Source organism: Chelonia mydas, chromosome 26, assembly GCF_015237465.2.
Source record: "Chelonia mydas isolate rCheMyd1 chromosome 26, rCheMyd1.pri.v2, whole genome shotgun sequence".
NCBI classification, from domain to species: Eukaryota; Metazoa; Chordata; order Testudines; family Cheloniidae; genus Chelonia; species Chelonia mydas.
The window spans coordinates 5,564,299-5,584,897 of record NC_057859.1 but is presented as its reverse complement, the minus strand read 5'-3'; the positions used below and the strand labels follow the sequence as shown (position 1 = coordinate 5,584,897).

The window sequence follows — 20,599 nt, the reverse complement described above, 5'->3', positions numbered from 1 at the left end:
GTCTTAGCCAGAGGAAAAGCTACCTCTGATCAACTGCCAATGTAACACCATGACTCTGGGTGAGCTGTTGGTATCAGGGATTGAACCTGGGCCCTCTGGCTTTATGTGCACAAGCCTCTATTGCCTGAGCTAAAAGACCCAGCCCTGCAGCACCAATGGACAGAGGGCTGGCCTATGTTACCACAAAAGTTAGTGTAACTTACATTGGTTAGAGGTGTGAAAATAACACCCCCCCCCCAAGCAACGTGAGTTACATCAACTTAAAGTGCGGCCAGACCGCACTATGTAGGTGGGAGACGCTCTCCTGCCAACATAGCTTCTCGCCAGACGCACTACATGAGGGGGTTTCAAACAAGTCCTGAAACAACTCTAGAAAACAAAGAGTAAGGAAAACTCCTGCAAGAAAGCTTCGGCTGACATGGGGTGGGGCAGATTGCGTCACCACTGATAACTGTGTGGCTTCTTGCACCTTACTCTGAAGCATCTGGAGTTGGTCACTGTTGGAGACAGGACTAGTTGGACTATGGAGCTGATCCAGTGTGGGAAGTCTCATATTCCAAAATCTCTGGGGGTGGACTGAATGGGATCTGAAAGATCTTTTCCAAATCTCAAACTGGATTCCTCTGCCCTCCTGGAATGGACTTAATGTGGAGTCCCAAGGAAGACAAGACCCTGACCTGCATTCCTGCACTACTGGAAGGGATTGTGGGTTTACCCAGAACAGGAAGGCAGCTCAGTGGAAGGAGATCTGTTTAAAATAGGGTGACCAGATGTCCCAATTTTGTAGGGACAGTCCTGATTTTTGGAGCTTTTTCTTACATAGGCTCCTATTAGCCCCCACCGCCGTCCCGATTTTTCACACTTGCTATCTGGTCACCCTAGTTTAAAAATGTGGATCCCGGACAAGTGCTGATCTGGCAAATAATACAGCCTCAGCTTCAATAGCTGAGCATCCTACTTCCATCCCAAAGTTGTTAAATATGTCAGGAATGCTCCCCCTCCCCCTCGCTAGCTCACGCCAGCCTGGCTGCTGCACACAGAACATGCTACGCTCCCAGCACACAGAGACACCAAGCTGCAAAGAGTGGAATTCAGCCAGTTCCAGGCTCTCCCCCTGAAATACTGGAGCTCCATGACACAGCGGAGGATGGCAGGGCTGCGGGAAGGAGCTCAATCCTGCACTACCTGGGGGAGGAAGGGAGGGTCAGGCCTCATGCTCCACTCAATCCTTACTATTGCTCTTTATCCTTAGGGACTTGCGTGGCCCCCATCACCCCAGGAGTAGTGAGACAGGGCAGTGCTATTTATGCCTCCATCACAGCTGGGAAACCTAAGGGCCTTACCCAAAGTCACACAGAAGGTCTGTGATGGGGCAAAGAATTGAACCCAGAGATCCAGGCTTGCACTCTAACCACTGGGCCATCCTTCCTCTCTGCCAGGTCGATTACCGTTCTCATTCATTTGCTCTGTGGACACGTTCCTGCTAGGAACTGAAGTTCATTTCAATGCAGAGGGCTCAGTCCAGCTCTTTCAAACAGACCCCCGCACCCCCGATCACCTTCCCATCATTCCTAGGCTGGACAGGAACCTGTGATCTGCAGCCAAAAGGCTCCACTTATCCCCTTTCTAATCGCCTGAGCCCACCCAATCCCCCAGATTGGCTCTTCTTTGATGGACCAGGGTGGATCAGGAACACCAGTTTAGATGGAAGTCGTGCAAACAGCACCCCTGCAGTGTAACCGAGAAAGCGCATCCTGCTTGTGCCTACATGGATGGGGCCACAACCCCATGAACCCACAGTACTATACAGCCTTGCTGTGTACTCTGTCAGATAAGACTAGGGTGACCAGATGAACCTGACAAAATATCGGGACACATGGGGGAAGCAAAAAAAAAAAAAAACCTGCCGGAGCAGCCAAAGCTGCAATATCGGGACAAACGGCGTCCCGACCGTGCATCGGTCAGGACGCGGGACAAAGAACTAAAAATCAGGACAGTCCCGATTTTATCGGGACGTCTGGTCACTCTAGCTGAGAGGAGAGTGCAGAGAGCACACGCTAGCTTGAATGGTCAGTAACGTGTCCCCATTGCATCTGGACAGGGCCAACAGCCCATCCCTGCCCCATATCCTTCCTGTGTTTATCCTCACGGGGTCGGAGTGTTTATCTGGCCTTGGGCAATCACTCAGCTCAGAGGCAGGCAGTCATTCCACAATGCTTAGCATTTCCTAAGCTTGGCCAGAGCCAGGCACCGCATTCATGTTAGACCAGCCATGGAGCCCAGGCACCGTGCAGGGAGTCCTATGAGCACATACCGGAGTGGGGATATATCCCAGTGCGTGTGCTGCAGAGGCAGTGACCCTCTGCACTAACCCTCTGCATCCACAGTCCTGATCAGAGCCCTGCAACTTGAGCTCGCTCATTTGTCACCAGGGGGGAATAAATTCCTCCCTCAAAAGTCTCCTGCCTAGCAGCAGCATCAGAGATTCCTTGGGGTGAAGTGGACGGTTACCTGGCACCAGCCTTGCTCGCTGGTGAAGCTTCTGTTCCTCTGCTGGGCCTGCAGCGCACCTCCTGATTGCTGCAGTGTTTGAACAGGCAGGCTCCGGGATGTTTGCCTGGCAGCAGCCTCGGCTGTGCAAAGAGATTCCGAGAACAGCAAGGAGGGATGGAGACACAAACCAGGAAAGCAAGGGAGGCCCTCTGCGAGATTCCTCCCAGATGCACCACTCTGCAGCCCCCTGGCAGTGCCCCTCACTACCAGCCAGGGATGGGGAGCAAACAGCCTGTGAACACTGGCTAGGGATATTTGCTTTCCCATAGCATCTTCCTTCTGACCCAGACGCATGTCTGTCAAACACAAAAAGAAATTCAGCTTCACAACGTGTGCTGTGGAGCAGGTCGTTCTCACGTATGCTGTTTTAACAGAGGGGGAAATCGAGGCACTGGGCAGGGAAGTGGCTGGCCAGGGGGTGAGCCAGTATCAGAGCTGGGGATAGAACCCAGGGACCCTCTCCTGGCATGTGCCCAATCTGAGCCAGGTACAGATCTTACTATAGTTTACTGGTGTCTGCTAGAAGTGAACAGTTGGTACAGCTGTGTCAGTCAGAGGACTTGATTTAACTGAGGTCGAGAAAAAATCCCTTCTGTGCTGAGACCAGGCTAACATCAGTGTTCGGGCTTTGAGGTAACAGGGTACGGTGCTGGGGAAGGGTGGGAGCCCTGGGGGATTCTGGGGAACAGGGAATATGGTGCAGGGGCTGGGCAAAGGCTCTGGGGGATTCTGGGATGGAGCTGGGACTGGGCAGTAGCATGAAGAACTTGAGGGTTCCTTCTTCAGGGTGCATCCTCCTCAGTGCACCCTTGTATCCCTGCCCCTGGGCCTGGAGTTAGTGTGCTTTCCGCTCCTGCAGCGAGCCCCTCACTGTATTCCTCAAGCTCTGCTAAATGTCTGTTGCTAGGTCCCTGCTTCCGAGTGGATCCCCAGCTGCTCATCACCTTAACCGCTCTGCCTCCCTCCCTCCCTCTTGGCTCACATGGCGAGTGTGTAATTACAGACTTGGCGAGCTCCGAATCCCTGCTAATCACAGCCCGACCAGCCGCCAGGGCTGTCGGTACCATGGGATGCATCTGTGCGAACTGAGCGCAAAGGCAGAGCGCATCCCAGGCTTGCTGGCCAAGGGGGAGCGCGAGGAGAATGTTATGCGCCAAGGCACACATAGGATGGAAACAGCAGATGGTGCATGGACAGGAGAGAGCAAGACACAGAGAACTCACATATAAGTGAGTTATAAAAAGAACTAGATGAGTTCATGGAGAATAGATCCATCAATGGGTGTTAGCCAAAATGGTCAGGGATGCAACCCCACGCTCTGGGTGCCTCTAACTGCCAGCTGCTGGGACCGAACAATAGGGGATGGATCACTTGATAATTTCCCTGTTCTTTTCATTCCCTCTGAAGCACCTGGTATTGACCAGGTGAGAAGACAGGACCCTAGACGAGATGGATCATTGGTCTGACCCAGAATGGCCTCTCATGTTCTTTAACTGTTTGTGGAGGGAATCAGAAAACGGGGAGAGCCAGCATCCTTGGGAACAGAAAATGGGAGTGTTGGTGGTTCAGATATGGGGAACAGAGGAATCCAGAAGGGGATAAGGAGGAAAGGGCCTTTTTATACCAGGGCATTAGGCAAGTGGGATGGATTGTTGGGAAAGCAGATGGGGAAATGTGAGACCTGTTTTGTGACCTTCAGAAAGTCTCTTCCTCTCTGTGGGCCTCAGTTTCCACTCCTGCCCTTTGTCTGTGCTGAGGAGTCTAGACACTAAATAGACAAGACAGATAAAGGTAGAGGACAGGAAGTATTATTCTTCCCTTTTTTACAGATGGGGAAACTGAGGTGCAGGACAGTGACTTGCCCAAGGTGACACAGAGCTGGGACTTGAACCCAGGCCTCCTGAGTCCCAGTCTAGCACACTGTCCCCTGCCCCTTCTCTCTCCTTTTTGTAGCAAGCTCAGCATTTTTGCCCTCTCCCCCCTTTGTCCACAACTTCTCTTGTCCAGGACTCAAGGCTTGCACAGCTCTATTCTCTGCCTTCATTTCTCCCCTTGCCTCCTTCATCCTGCCATTGTAGCCCCGGCTATCGCAGGTGAACAGCTGCCCAAGGCAGGAGACACTGGGGCAGTTGGGCTCACTGACGTCTGTGCAGTTAGCCCGATTCACCGGCAGGCTACTTTGGGGTTGGGTAGAGAAGTTAGCCATGTTCGTGGGGGAAGCTGCGGAGACTGTGGAGTGGGGAGGCTGTTTAGGAGGTGTCTTAGGGATGGGATAATGCCCGGGTGGCTTTGGGTCTTGTTTTGTAAATCTCTGAGGTTAGCACACCCATGACATTTGGATCCCACAAAGCTTGGGGTGGGGCAGGTGGAATAATGCTTCTGATTTGGGTACCTCTCAGCTTAATCAGAGCCCACTCAACAATGAAAGGAGCTCAGCTGAGCTCTCTAGATTCTTAGGCCAGGAGGGACCATTGTGAGCATCTAGTCTGACCTCCTGCATAGCAATAAATGGTTTCCAGCTAACACATGCTCAGAGATGGGTCACAAACAGGAGATGGTCTGGTCACCCCAAAGGAGAGAGGGAGGGGAACTCTCCTTATGGGGTGGGACTCATCTTCCTACTGCTCCTGCTCCATTATTCTGAACGGACTAGATGCTTCCCAGCTGCCAGCTGAGGAAGCAGGGCAAGGAAGCAAACCCAACTCACGTCAAAGCCTCTCTGGAAGCAAGCGGAAAAGGAAGGATATTTATTAATCAAAGAAAGCTGCAAAGAGACACCGGGGGGACCACACACACACACACACACACACACACACACACACACTTTCTCTCTCTTTCTCCCTCTTTCTCGAGTTTGGATTCAATCTGCAAATTCAAGTTGACTATGAAGACAGAACTGGAGCCAGCAGAGCTAGTCACTTGCTGAAAGAAGAGCTGCTGGAATGAAAAATATTTGGAATCTATTCAGCGGGGGTACCAGATTTTTTTTAATCCTTCCCCAGTTCTTCATGATCAAGGTCATCTGCATGGAAACAGGATCTTCGGAGGTGTGAGCAGGTTTTTCAGGAGGAAGAACAGTGTTTGTGGTTCATGGACAGGACTGGGAGCAAGGACTGCTGGGATCAGTTCCTGGCTTTGCTGCATGACTGTGGGGTTGATAGCACTGACTAACTCCCATTGTGCAGATAGGGAAATTGAGGCACAGAGAGGTGGAGTGGCCTGTCCAATGTCACACAGCCAGTCATTGGCAGAGACAAGAATACAATCTGCAAGTCATGTCTCTCAAGCCATCCTCCTCTTATTGCAAAGCTGGAAAAGAACACAGGAGTCCTGACTTCCAACCCACCCCTCCCCCCGGTGCTCTAATTATGAGACAACACTCCCTCCAAACCTGGAAAAGGAACCCAGGAGTCCTGACTTCCAAGTCCTCTGCTCTAACCACTAGGGAACCATTTGCCAGCACAGCTTTGCTGGTCAGGGATCATACCGTATCACACACCTGTCCAGCGTAGCTAAGATAGGAAGTATGGCAAGAAACCACCCTGGCTTAACCAGGAGATCTTCAATGATCTAAAAATCAAAAAAAGAGTCCTACAAAAAGTGGAAACTAGGTCAAATTACAAAGGATGAATATAAACAAATAACACAAATATGTAGGGACAAAATTAGAAAGGCCAAGGCACAAAACGAGATCAAACTATCTAGAGACATAAAAGATAACAAGAAAACATTCTACAAATACATTAGAAGCAAGAGGAAGACCAAGGAAAAGGTAGGCCCGTTACTCAATGAGGGGGAAAAAATAACATCAGAAAATGTGGAAATGGCAGAGGTGCTTAATGACTTTTTTGTTTTGGTTTTCACCAAGAAGGTTGGTGGTGATTGGACGTCTAACGTAGTGAACGCCAGTGAAAATGAGGTAGGATCAGAAGAGGCTAAAAGAGAAAGAACAAGTTAAAAATTACTTGGACAAATTAGAAGTCTTCAAGTCAGCAGGGCCTGATGAAATACATCCTAGAATACTCAAGGAGCTGCCGGAGGAGATATCTGAGCCATTAGCGATTATCTTTGAGAAGTCATGGAAGACAGGAGAGATTCCAGAAGACTGGAAAAGGGCACATATAGTGCCCATCTATAAAAAGGAAAATAAGGACAACCCAGGGAATTACAGACCCGTCAGCTTAACTTCTGTGCCCCGAAAGATAATGGAGCAAATAATTAAGCAATCAATTTGCAAACATCTAGAAGACAATAAGGTGATAAGTAACAGTCAGCATGGATTTATCAAAAACAGATCTTATCAAACCAACCTGATAGCTTTCTTTGACAGAGTCACAAGCCTTGTGGATGGGGGGAAACGGTAGACCTGGTATATCTTGATTTTAGTAAAGCTTTTGATACTGTCCCGCATGACCTTCTCATAAACAAACTAGGGAAATGTAATGTAGATGGAGCAACTATAAGGTGGGTGCAAAACTGGTTAGAAAACTGTTCCCAGAGAGTAGTCATCAGTGGTTCACAGTCATGCTGGAAGGGCATAACGAGTGCAGTCCCGCAGGGATCAGTTTTGGGTCTGGTTCTGTTCAATATCTTCAGCAATTATTTAGATAATGGCATAGAGAGTACACTTATAAAGTTTGCAGACAATGCCAAACTGGGAGGGGTTGCAAGTGCTTTGTAGGATAGGATTAAAATTCAAAATGATCTGGATAAACTGGAGAAATGGTCTGAAGTAAATAGGATGAAATTCAATAAGGACAAATGCAAAGTACTCCACTTAGGAAGGAACAATCAGTTGCACATGTACAAAATGGGAAATGACTGTCTGGGAAGGAGTACTGCGGAAAAGGATTTGGGAGTCATAGAGGACCACAAGCTACATATGAGTCAACAGTGTAACGCTGTTGCAAAAAAAGCGAACATCCTTCTGGGATGTATTGGCAGGAGTGTTGTAAGCAAGAGACGAGAAGTAGTTCTTCCGCTCTACTCAGCGCTGATTAGGCCTCAACTGGAGTATTGTGTCCAGTTCTGGGCGCCACATTTCAGGAAGGATGTGGACAAATTGGAGAGAGTCCAGAGAAGAGCAACAAAAATGACTAAAGGTCTAGAAAACATGACCTATGAGGGAAGATTGAAAAAACTGGGTTTGTTTAGTCTGGAGAAGAGACGACTGAGAGGGGACATGATAACAGTTTTCAAGTACGTAAAAGGTTGTTACAAGGGGGAGGAAGAAAAATTGTTTTTCTTAACCTCTGAGGATAAGACAAGAAGCAATGGGCTTAAATTGCAGCAAGGGAGGTTTAGGTTGGACATTCGGAAAAACTTCCAAACAGTCAGGGTGGTTAAGCATCGGAATAAGTTGCCTAGGAGGTTGTGGAATCTCCATAATTGAAGATTTTTAAGAGCAGGTTAGACAAACACCTGTCAGGAATGGTCTAGATAATTAGTCCTGCCCAGAGTGCAGGGGACTGGACTAGATGACATCTCGAGGTCCCTTCCAGTTCTATGATTCTATGCCAGCAAAACTTTTAAATGTTGACCAGGCCTGAGCCTCTTGATGCCTCAGTTCCCCCGATCTGTGAAATGGGGAGAAGAGCAATTGCCTGCCTCGCAGGAGTGTTGTGTCACAGTTACCAAGCTAACTGCACCTTGGACCCCTCCTGGCCTCTCCAAGAGCATCCCCTCTCAGGCCTCGGGCCGTCACCTCTCTTTGGGTGGAATCACACAATTCTCTCACCCTCAGATTGGACCCTGGACTGCAGCCCCAGATACTAACTGTGATTGCCTCATCAGGCTTGACTTACGTTCAATGCCCTCTGTTCTGTTCCTCTGGTAGGCAGTGACCAAACAGCCTTCTTAAAGCAACATATTGTTTATTTACGCATGTCTAATTTACCAGGTGTCTGTCCACCTTCCACATCCAGATCTAAACTTCCTACAGACACTTCAAGACCTCTAGAGTCTGGGTGCTATACTCTGTTCTCTCAACTAAACCAGGAAGTTTTCCCTGCCTGCTTCAGAGAGAGTGCCTTTAAATCCTGCTCTATCTTTTGATCAACCCCTTCCCAGGGATCAAGTCGTTTTTTAACTGCCTATAGCCCTTTGATGTGTTACCTCCCGCCACTGGCAAAATAAACCTTGCAACTTCCTTGGAGACAGGCTGTAGGATCTTCCAAGCTAATAGCTTTCCCCACTGTCTTTCAACTGTGTACTGGGATGTTCTTATCTGGGAGCTAGTGTCTTCTTTCGCCTGCAGCCCCACTGAATTAATACAATACCCGTGTATAATAAGCATTCCACTATCTGAATGCAGTAGTTATACAGTCTCGCTCAATAACTAGGTTCTGATAGTTATTACAGATGCTTCTCATCTTTAGGACCTGCTAGATCCCAGCCATTGAGGCAATGTCCCCAGCAGCATCCGCTCTCAACGGTGCAGGAACTATCAGACCCCAGGTAGCCCTGGCTTGGAAATCTGAAGCCACTGGGAAATGGAGCTATGAGGCCCAGGGGGAAGCAGGGATTTCCTCTCTGTGGGGAAGGACACATGCCAGAGTTACTGTCAGTCTCTCTAGTGCACCAGCCCAGGTTTGGGGAAAGAGGACATTTTCTTTTCTTCCCCAAGTGCCTCCTTCTTCCAGCCTATGATGCTGCCGGCTCTCAGGTCCTCCTCTCCCGGCCGGAAACTGTTTGCGTGTGGCTGACCCCAGGAGACCTCATAATGAGTCAGTGCTGTCCAAGGCCTCTCAATCCACTCGCTCACTAGTCAGGGAGGCGCTGCAGCCCTGTCTCAAACTGTGATAGTATCACATCTTCAAAGGGTCACTGCTTGGACTGGGAACCTCCAGGAAGCACACTGGGCTGCTGATAGACCAGGAGGGGGCATTCTCTCCTCCCAAGCAATGCCCAGTATGATTCTAGGTGCTGCCTTAAAGACAAAAGCAGGTAAGAAATGCAGTCCTCAGGCAGATCAACCCCTGGAGATAACTGGTCCTTTCCTCTTCCATTCAGACAGTTCTTTCACCCACAAATTAAAGCCCCTTCAAATCTTTCCAATCTAGTTTGTCTTGCCAATCTCTCCCCTTCTGCTTGGGCTGCCTGTGGATGCTTTGCTTTGTTCTCTCCTTTCCTTCCTCTGCCAGAGAGGAGAGAGAAATCTGCAGGGACTCTCTGTCCCATTCCGTCTCTAGCAGGCTGAAGCATCCTTCCTGTCCAAGTGCGCTGCAGGTGCTCCCTGTTCCTGCACAGCAGCAGTGCTGGTTGATAAGCCTTGGGAAGTCCTGCGTCCCTGTTGACATGACCTGCTGGCATGAATCAACAGCAGGAGGATTTCCCAAGCTGCTGGCAGCGTGTACAGAAGGGCAGATGGGAGGTGCAGCTGAGCCAAGCACGCAGCCTTGTGCTTTGCCATGGGAAATCCTGCCAGCTCGCCCCAGGATTAAAATTCAGCATGCAACTAAACCTTACCTATTATTCACCACACTGCCACCACCATGCCCTCCCAAAGCTGCAGGATGAGAGCTGACCTCTCCCCAGTTCAGTTTATTATAGAATCATAGCAATGTAGGGCTGGAAGAGACTTCACAAGGTCTTCCCCCTCGCCCCAACCCACACTGAGGCACGAGTAAGTCCAAGACCAAGACCATCCCTGTCTAGTCAGAGGACTGCTGCAGTGTGAAATGAGCCACGCCCCTGCACTAACAAACAAAATCCAAATGTCATGGTGTGAAATTCACAAGGCCTATGCACCGCTTTAAATCTGCAAACAATGCACTGATAGAGGAGATCCAAATGTCAAGCTGTGAAATTCACAAGGTCTATGCACCGCTTTAAATCTCCAGACAAAAGCCTCACGCTGGCTTCTGCTCAGTGGACGCACTTCACCCTGGATGAATAAATGACAACAGTTGGAATAGGTTTGTGCATCATGATGACAAATACAACTGTAACAAGTGACTTCAGTTGACTCAACATGGAAACTGGAATTTAGGTCAAGCCCTGCTCCCCTGCAACCAGGTGTGTATGGTAGAGATACCCAAGGTATGATCTGGGGAGTTCTTACATAGGCAGATGGTGGAGTTCGCTAACTATCCCAGTTATTTGGGGGATAACCCCAATCTTATTCCTGGTGATCAAGTATCCCACACCCTTTGCTATCCTGGATGCTCAGAGATCCAGAAATCAGGGCCCATGAAATGTCATCACACCCTTTCATATTGGAAGGACATTTTGACCAGCAAAGGGTCCAGACTAAACTCCTAGAACAGAATACCACGACACTTCAGAATGGGAAGATTCAAATCAGCCCTGACTCTGGGAAGGGGGAGGTCCAAAATCTGGATCCATATTTTCCAGCTTCACCCCCAAAGACATCACATTACAGAGGCAGAGTTACAACAGTAGCACATCAGGCTAATAGGAACTAGTGACTCACACAGGGCCAAACCCACAGCTGCTGTCCATCTCTAACGGGTCAGGAGACACCCAGGAGTTTGTTTTCATTGCTGAAGAGCTCAACAACGGTACATTAATCTCCCAAGGACAAAGCAAGCACAAACACTAGCTGTCCGTGTTTGGTTAGCACTTAATAGGGCGTTGTGTGTTCAAAGCTCTGTGCAAATGTTAACTCAGCCTTGTTCATAATAAACCAGTAAAGGTCAGTCAGTATCAACATCCCAATTTCACAGCTGGGGAAACTGAGGCATATAGCGGCAAAGGGGTTTGCCCACGGCTGCACAGCAAGTCAGTAGCAGAACTGGGAGCAGAATCCAGACCCCTATGCTCTAGCCATTAGACCACACTTCCCTCCCAGGGATCGCACCCAAGAGTCCTGACTGTCAGTCCCCCCCACTTATTCCAGCCACAAATTCACACTTCCATCCCAGACTTGGAAAGAGAACCCAGGAGTTCCGCCTGCTAAACTCCTGCTTATTCCTCTAGCCCACGGTGTACAAGAGAAAATAAAGCGATATTTAGTTGCTTTATAAACTGACTAAAGATTCACTCAGTGGCAACAGATGGGCCCCCCCACAGGACTTGCTAATCCCACGGGCAAGCCCCCCTATTAATACAGCAATTGTACAGAGCACTGTGGACAGAGATATACAAAAATTAAACAAAGCCTTTCTAAAACACGACACCTCACTACACAAACAAGACACTGCACACTGCCCTGGGGAGGGAACAACCCACGTGTGAGGGTGTCAGTCATGTCGCTTAATGCACGGCTGGAAGTACTTCAGACAGGACAATGATGAGGGCGGTATGAGAACCCATACACAGTAAAACAGAATAGATGGACATGTTTCTCCTGGTCCAAACAGGGGAGTGAATGCTACAGCGAAGGGCTCCTCTCCTACAGTTGCCCACCCCCTGGGTTGAAATAGAGGGGGTGTTAGTCTGAGAGCTGCAGGGGATCCAAGTGCTTAGGACAGAACCCACAGCACACACAGGCTCTGATGCAGCTACTGCTCCTGGCAAACTACCAAGGGGCCCCTCAGCGCTGTGGAGTCTGGACTGCTAACTGACTGAACTGGCCTTGTCAGCACTGGTTCTCCACTTGTACGGTAACTCCCATCTCTTCAGGTGCCAGTATATTTATGCCTGTATCTGTACTTTTCACTCCAGGCATCTGAAGAAGTGGGGTTTTTTTATCCACAAAAGCTTATGCCCAAATAAATCGGTTAGTCTTTAAGGTGCCACCGGACTCCTCGTTGTTTTTGTGGATACAGACTAACATGGCTACCCCCTGATACTGGACTGCTAAGGCAGCAGCCGCCGCCATGGCTTTGAATCAGAGCCAGGGAGGTTTATTTTGACAGGAGGTAAGGAGACAGGACTGCAGGACCAGGGCCACTGTTTCCTTCTAGGGAGCGGGCACAGCTGTGATGTGGGAGCTTTGATGCCAAAGCTGGCAGGCCCCCAAGCCTGCCTGCATTTCTCAGGAAAACGCCTATTGGCACTACAGCAGGGTCTGGGCCAGTACCACCCTGGGGTAGGGCTGGGGGAAGCTCTGCAGCGGAGAGAGATGGCAAGGGGAACATTATGGAGGCTGTGAGCCACAGGGAGTTATCCCTGGTGGGCGGGTGGCCTCAGGATACCCGTGGCAGGAACTGTGCAGTGAAAACCAAATCCCATTCTTGGCTATTCCTACTGCTCCTTCTCCATGTGGAATTTAAGGGAGCCACGGAATAATTCCAAGTGCCAAGGAGTCAGCTGTTTCCGGCTTCTCTTAAAGTCCTAGGAAACTTACTGCAGCTGGTGCCTTGAAAAAAAAAACCAAAAAACACCACACAAACACACACGCTCCCAGAGCCTTGTGGGATATGTAGTTGGCCAGGCCAATCTTAGCAGAGGAACTGCTTCCCTGTCCTGTAAGAAGCAATGGGCAAGCTCCCATCCAACCCCCCGATCCCGAGTTGCACTTGAAGCTAATCGAGGGATAAAGAACTCTTCGGGATAGGGCCTGTGTTTGTGCAGAGTCTAATGGAGCCTGATTCAGACTGGGGCCTCCGGACGCAGCCACCATACAAATGGCAATAACTGACTTAGTCACATATGGATCCAATAAAGGTGGGGGGCAGGGCTCCGGCATGCCGCTCTGCGTGTGTCTCGCACACAATGGACCAACAAGCACAATCAGAAAGAAAGCCTCTGGACCTACCGCTTGTCTCTACCAACTTCTATTAATTTAATCAACAATTAAAGCCCCCTCTCCTACACACACACACACAAGGTGACAAAGTGGAGGCTGAACAGAGCAGATTTAAAGGGACAACTGGTTCCTGTGTCCAGAGCACAAGGCTAGGCTCTGCAACACCTGACCTACTGTGTGACCCTGGGCAACTCATGTCTGCTCTCTGGGCCTTAGTTTCCCCTCCCACCCTTCATCACTCTTGTCTATTTCAATTGCAGGCTCTTTGAGGGCAGGGAGCATCTCTCATTCAATACAGCACCTGGCACAATGGAGCCCTGATCTCAGCTGGGGCCTGTAGGCAGGGCTTTGGAGCGGAGCCCGGAGCTGGAGCGCGGAGCAGCTGCAGGGCAGCGGAGCTGCAGGTTTTTGCCTGGAGCTGGAGCGGAGCCGGAGCACAGCTCCAAAGCCCTGCCTGTAGGTGCTGCTGTAATTTAAATACCAACCCCTTAGCCATCTCCTGGCCTGGCTTGCTCAAGGAAGATGATAAACATCATTCTAATACAATAATAACTGCACTTAGACGGTGCTTTGTACGATCACAGTGGTACACACACAAATTCAGGCCCCACTCCCACAATCCAATCTGCCCCAGGGGACCCCAGGACCCCTAAGGATCCCATTGCAGCTTTAAATTTTAAACTCCCTCACTGTTGGTTGGTAAAGCATCATGCTAGACTGATTAATAATAATGACTGGAATAATAATAAACAGTGATATATTACTACTTAGGCTTTACAGGGCTCTTTTCCTCAGCAGATCTCAAAGCACTTTACAAAAGACAGTCCTCGTTATCTCCATTTTACGTTTGGGGAAACGGAGGCACCAAGCAATGAGGTGACATGCCCAAGGACAGGCAGCAGGCTGGTGGCAGAGCCAAGAACAGAGCCAAGTCTCCTCACCCCCAGCCCAAGTCTCAGCACCCAAGGCGCTGATGAAATAACATGTCACAATCACTAACTGAGATAACACTCCTCCCAGCCAAAATCCCTCTTTATCAATTGTAATCCAACCCCCAGGTTTATCACCGCCAGGCTTTTCCGCTGCTGTTTCGCAGCGGCTTATACAGCTGGGAGAAGGAAAGAACAAAAAGTTTTTGCAAAGTCTTTGGGTCCCGATCCTCCTCTTGCTTACGGCCCGATCCTGCCCCACTGAGTTCTGGAGCGGGATCCCACCCTTCACACCGGATTGAGACAGGAGTGAAACCGGTGTGAACGAGAGGAGACTTTCAGAGAGCTCGTAGCCACAAAGCCTGAGCTGCTAGTGGGCCAGCTGTGCCGGGGACTTGGGGAGTGATCCGGGCTGGAGGAGTCCGCCTGCTTTGACAGTTCCTCCCGGGGAAGCGGGAGAGCCCCCCTCTCCCTCCAGCCTCCTCCACGTCCGAAGTATAAACAGATGGATGGATGGATGGATCCCCCCCCCACACCACAGCGTAACCTCGTGGCAACTTCCTTCCCCCTCTCCCTTGCATGAGGTATTCTTTACCCCCCCCCCCCCCCCCCCAGCCCTCCCCACAAAGAAACCCAAAACTCCCGGGGGGGAGGAAAAACTCCTGCGGGGGGGGGAGCAAAGTTTCATTTCCTGCAGCACAAAGGGGGCAAAACAACCCAGAAAACTCAAGTCTCCAGCCCCGGAGCTTTTCCCTGCCCGAGGCTGTCTCTGCCCGGGCTCAGCTCCCTCCCAGCCCCGGCTGCAGGAGCAGCAACTTTGAAAGTGTCCCTTAAACACACACACACACCGGCCCCTTTCTTTTGTCTGCAGCTGCCCTGCCAGCCAGGCAGAGTCTGCATGACCCAGGCTCACCCAGCCCCTGTCCTCCGGTGGCCTCGCTGCTCCCCGCACCCGCCCATCAAGGGGCGCGTTTGCACCGGGGGTGGGGGGGGGCAGGGGGAGCCCTTTGGCCCTACCAGCTTTGCAAGGATCCTTATAGTCAATGGGCTCCGTGTCTTCCTCGTCCTCCAGCTCATAGGTGTAGTCGGGAAAGTCCAGGGCTGGCCCCAGCACCGCGAAGGAAAGGAGCAGCCAGCACGCCCTGACGCCGGACATGCTGGCTGGCGAGTCCCGGGCAGACGCGCCTCGGGACCGAAGGGAGAAGCGGAGCGGGAAGGAGGGGGAAGGAGAGAAGTGGAAGGAGATGGGAGGGTTTCCCCCCTCGCTCTCTGTCTTTTTTTTTTTAGGGAAATGAGAGCTGGCGGGGGCGGGTTCAGGCCGGGAGCTCAGCCCCTCCAGCCTGCAGAGTTTGCTCGCAGCCCGGCTGGGAACGGGGCCAGCCCGGGGTGGGGGAGAAGCGGCTCCCAGAGATGCTCTTGCATCGCCGCTCACCGGCCAGGGAGCGCCCTCCCTGGGGCCCCCGGGCAACCCCCGCCGCTGGGGTACCCGCCTGCCCGGGGCTGGCCATGGCCGGCATCCCGTGGCGCGGCGTGGGGCCGTCATACCCCGCCCCGGTGGGGCACCGGCTGGTCCCCGAGGGCTGGGTCTGCAGGGAGCTGCTGCGGGGCCCCCTTCGTGTGGCAGGTTTCTATAGGGCGGCAGCGGGGGGTTTCAGACCTGATCTCTGAGCTGCAGGGTCCCGGGGGGGGCCCCCCGCCATGGTCCAGTCCCCTCGCCCACCGCTTTGGATGCTGCTCCTTGCAGCTAAGCCCAGAGAAAAGGGCAGCCGCCGGCTGCAGGGCTCCCAGCTGCGCGAGGAGAGATCCGGAGAGCTGGGAAACGCTGCCCCCTCTCTGCTCCGGCCCTTGGGACGTTTACTGGGGAGGGAGAAGGACTGGGAGAGTCATCCCCTGCTGGGATCCCAGGGCTGGTCTGTGAGAGGCAGGGCGTGAGGGCCATGGGATAGACCCCAATGCAGCTGCTTGCTGAGAAGGAAACTGGGAAATAAGCAGCCTCCTTAGCAGTCTGTTGATTGCTTTTGATAGGGGCTTGCGGTTAGCATTCACATTGGGGTTTCCCTTGGGGTCTCCACGGACAGGCCTGAACCAAAACCCTAGCTCCAGCCATTCCCAGGATCGGAGCATCACAAGGGATTCTCCCCCTGCCTCTGGCTTCATGCAAAGAGCTCCTGGTGGTGCAAGGGGCCGGTTCTGGTGGGCTGGAGTCTCAACTCACTTGTCACAGGGGTAAATGGCTACAGAACCAGGCTGGGAAGGCATGCTTCTCCAGTGCTCGAGGAAATACAGGGAGGCGTGCAGTGCCCCTGTGAGTTCTCCATCTAGGAACCTAGCCATCCCTCCCCACCCTGCAGGGGGGAAGTCCCTCAGCTGGCTTGCGCTCATTTCAGTAGGTGCACTGAGCATGGGAAGCACAGTCTCTGCCCCCTGAATCTGTGTCACTCGGGGGCCTGGTCTGGACTAGGACTGGAGAGTTTGTAAGAGTCCGATTTGGACAGCGTGAACCCTCGGCCAGGAGCAGTCACAGCTGCTGGGGGCTGCAGCTTTTTGCAAATCTGGCCCCGCTCAGTTTTCTAGCGGCCCTTCTCACAAGGCGAATTTCATGCTGGTGAGATGTGCTGGCCTGACAGCCCTGGAGCAGGATGCCCTGTATCCCTGGAGCTAGCACAGAGCTGGGGCAAGCGTCCCCTATGCACACACTGGGCCCCGCCACTGCACTCAGCCACAGAGTTCTCCGCAGCCCACTTGCTCCTGGACCTCTCTGCCGGAGCTGCCCAGGCTAAGCCGCGCCAGCTGCAGCAGGGATTTCACCTGCACACGTGTGAGGTAGACACTTGGCCCCACAAGAACCCACCAGCTTGTTCTGGCACAAGACCTGTACCTGTTAGGGTGACCAGACAGCAAGTGTGAAAAATCAGGACAGGGGTGGCGAGCAATAGGAGCCTATATAAGAAAGAGACCCAGAAATCAGGACTGTCCCTATAAAATTGGGACATGTGGTCACCCTAGTACCTGTGCAACATGCTTCTCCCCACAGGACTGATGCAGAGGGATGGACTCTGCCCCCTGGAGAAGGGTGTCTGACCAGCCCGGGATGCTGCTGAGCCCCAGTGTTCAGCCAGGTTAACAGCAGGGAAATCACCCTGGGGTGACTGGTGTGCTGGGAGAGGGTGGCTGTCTTGTGCAGAAGAAGCAGGGCAGGGGAATTGCTGGGTGGTGCAGTAGCTGTGTGTGGAGGGATAAAGCCAGGCCCTGGCAGCAGCCCCAGCCAGGAGAGATGAACAGCCTTTACACATGCAGGGAGCTCCCCCCATGGGAAGTTGGGCCCAGCAGCCCTGTAATGGAGGTCTGTGGGTGACACCTACTGGTCAAGCCATGTCACTTCAGGCCTCTCTTGTGGCTGGCGGCTGCTGGCTACCTTGCACAATGACCCTGAGACCGCCTGTTGTCAGGAGCCCACCCAGCCTCTGTTTTTCTTAACCCTTTGGAAGCTGAGCCCTGGGGAGCAAGCTGTTTGCAAACAGAAGGCCCAAGGAAGGGGGTACCAGGATAGCATGGTGAGTGCAGAGCACAGTTAGGCAAAGGGTTCAGCAAACATTCCCAGTCCTGCTCCCGGATTGGGACTGGCCCCCTTGACTTGGCTAAGGCTCGGATCTCCCCAAGACCCTGGTTGTGCCCTATCTGCAGAACAGCAGTAGGGTTGTGCTTGTAGGTTATTCTCCATCCCAAGGGCAGCTATGACCAGAGACGGCACATCTCCCACTTTGAAGAGCTCCTCACCTTTCCTTCCTGCCCCTAGGACTCCCTGGGCTGCATGGTGGGTCTGGGAAGAAGTGCCTGGCATCTCAATGCACTAGCAACTGCTGGAGTAGTAGAAACTGTTGGCTACTATCATGGAGCTTGTGCAGACACTTTTGAAACCTTTACCCAGGTCACGTGACTGGGGCTAGGCCATAAACTGCAGTCTCTTCCCAGCAGCCCTGGATATCACACCTTTGATATGGTGAGTATGTGCAGGTGTAGGCTGTGTGCATATGGGTGGGAGCAGTGGTCTCACTTATTAAGGTGGGTGGGAGGATACTGTGTTTATATATATATATATATATATATATATAAAAGTGTGTGCATTAGTCAGAGAGTACATAGTGCTTATGCTGTTTGTGTGTAGGTGTGAGCAGTGTCCATACTTTTGCATTCACTAATTGCCCTTGTCTCCTTTACCTGCAGAACACAACCCCGGCTGGACAGCAGACTGAGAAAGCAGAGTTACCTCTGTGAAGATGAGATGTTGTGGTTTCTTCCCTGCAGTTCTCAGTGGAATTCCTACTGCATGCTCCTCTGAGAAGAATGAGATCTCTGCCTGTATCAAACACTGAACACCTGCCCACAGAGCAGCTGGTGGTGCTGAGGGGAGAGGGATGCCTTTCCCTCTCACAACTGTGCTGTCTTGTTCCCGGTCTTCCTTGAGCATCTATCCTTCCCCTCTACACCCCCCTTCTCATTGCAGTCTCTTCCTCCCTCCTTGCCACTGGACACAGAACGCATATCCCATCCCATGCCAAACCCAGCTGAGTCCAAAGGGTTAAAATGCCTCTGCGGAGGCCTAACTCTGGGAGTGAACTTCAGCAGCACTGGGGGTGAGTCAGCCACATGGGGGAACTGCTACAGTTCTGGGCAAGGCTGTGATTTGTGAGGGTTGGCCACTGGCCAGCACTGGGATCAGCCCAAGGAGCGACCACTAGGTAGAGCTCCAAGCTCGCTATTGTCTATCAAGGGAAGAGAACATGCAGGGCTGAATTGTTACTAATGTGTATCCCCATAAGTGCCTGGGAGTCTGAGTCCTGGTGCTCAGCGCTGTACAAACAGAACAGAGGGATGTTCCCTGCCCCAAAGAGCTTACAAAACTCATGCAACCCCCTTAAAATCAATGGGCATGATGTGCATTCCCATGTTTTGATGGGGTAGGATAGACTAGGGGCTCTCAAACTTTTTCTTTCTGAGGCTCACCCCAATATGCTATAAAAATTCCCTGGCCCACCGGTGCCACCACAACTGGTTTTCTGTATATAAAAGCCTGGGGCCCCATGCCACAGCCCCCCTCCCCATGAAACTCAGGCTTTGGCTTCAGCCCTGGGTGGCAGGACTCAGGGCCCCGGAATTCAACCCCACGTGACACGGCTTTGGCTTTCTGCCCTGGGCCCCAGCAAGTCTAATGCTGGCCCTGTTTAGCAAACCCCCTAAAACCTGCTTGTGGCCTTTCAGGGGCCCCTGGACCCCTGTTTGAGAACTGCTGGGATAGAGTAGGCAGGATTTAGACTTCGGGGGGGGGGGAGGGGGTTAGATTCCTAGCCTACAGCAGAAAGTGAGTCGTGAGTGTGATAGGGAGGAGAGGAGGAAATTCTCTTACCACCAACCCAGCTCTGTTCCAACATGGGGGCAAGGAGTGCACTCTCCCTGACTCTAGGGTGGTTCTCTGCAGTTTGTATTGCCATCTGCTCCCTGTGCTGGCTGGGGTCGATGGCCTGGACTACACAGGAGGCCAGACTAGGTGATTTAGTCGTCCCTTTGGGCCTTACACGCTGTGTGCTGTGATGTCTCAATTTGCTAAGGACTTTAAATGCACTGTGTACCATCTTGGCCCTTTTGCATGACTAGTCCCACAGCAGTGCACAGTGGACTCATAGGGGCTTGGCTTAGCTGCCTGAACTCATCAGGTTCACTGGCCCCTGCTTCTGCTCTCACATCCCTGAGGTGATGCTCCTGTAGGACCCAATCCTGCTTCTGTTGAAATTGATGGCAAATCTCACAGCAGGAGGAGGATTGTCCCCAATTTGCAAGTACAAATGGGAAGGGAAGTGTATTTAAAGTGGTTAATATTGTTGTTTAGATTATGAAAACACGCACAGGCCCCCACTGAGCTCAGAGCCCCATTGTGCCAGGAGCTATCCACACAGGGAGAGACAGTCCCTCTCTCAAAGAGCTTGTGCTGTAAAAAAGAGAGGAATCAGAAATGAAGGGACTTGCCCAAGGGTACCCAGTACGTGAGTGGCAGAGACAAGCCAAGAACCCAGTTCTTTTGACTCCCAGTCCAGGGTCCTGGGCATTAGGTAATGCTGCCTCTCCGTTAAACAGCCAGGTTAATATTTTGCCCTTTTGTGTAACTGTCTCAAACTCCTTCACAAACATTAACATTCACTGCAGGTCAGTGTCGTTAGTCACAATGCATAGACTAGGACGGAGGCACAGAGAGGGCAGGGCCAGCCACGTTTTCAGCAGGCTGAGCACCTTCAACTCCCCTCGATGCCAGCTGCAGTTGCATAGGCTCGAGGTATCTCAAGTTGGGTGTCAAAAATCTGAGGCCACTTTTGGACAAAGTGCCTGAGGTTCCATAGTGAGTTAGTGGCAGTGAAGACGACAGAACTCAGTCATCCTGGGTCCCAGATTCCTGCACTGGGTACAAGCTAAA

At 51.8% G+C, this 20,599-nt stretch overlaps 2 protein-coding genes across 7 annotated transcripts in view; one reads left to right on the top strand and one right to left on the bottom strand.

The window, feature by feature from the left end:
• Nucleotides 1–18,044, bottom strand: part of BMP1 (bone morphogenetic protein 1) — an 86,387-nt gene extending 68,343 nt beyond the window's left edge. For 3 of the 6 annotated variants that reach the window (XM_043536381.1, XM_043536382.1, XM_043536383.1), the window contains exon 1: nt 17,914–18,044. In XM_043536381.1, the coding sequence (XP_043392316.1) occupies nt 17,914–17,977 (64 nt within the window). In that variant the 5' untranslated portion in view covers nt 17,978–18,044. Of the gene's footprint in view, nt 1–15,153; nt 15,589–17,913 lie in introns of those variants that run through there. The other 3 variants (XM_007066331.4, XM_027828605.3, XM_027828604.3) reach the window with 3 other exon arrangements.
• The window catches only part of LOC122463871 (collagen alpha-3(VI) chain-like), a 29,882-nt gene continuing 27,220 nt past the window's right edge, over nt 17,938–20,599 (top strand). Inside the window, exons 1-2 of the mRNA XM_043536379.1 lie at nt 17,938–18,136; nt 18,361–18,770. The gene's annotated coding sequence lies outside the window, so the exon portion shown is untranslated. The remainder of the gene's footprint in view (nt 18,137–18,360; nt 18,771–20,599) is intronic.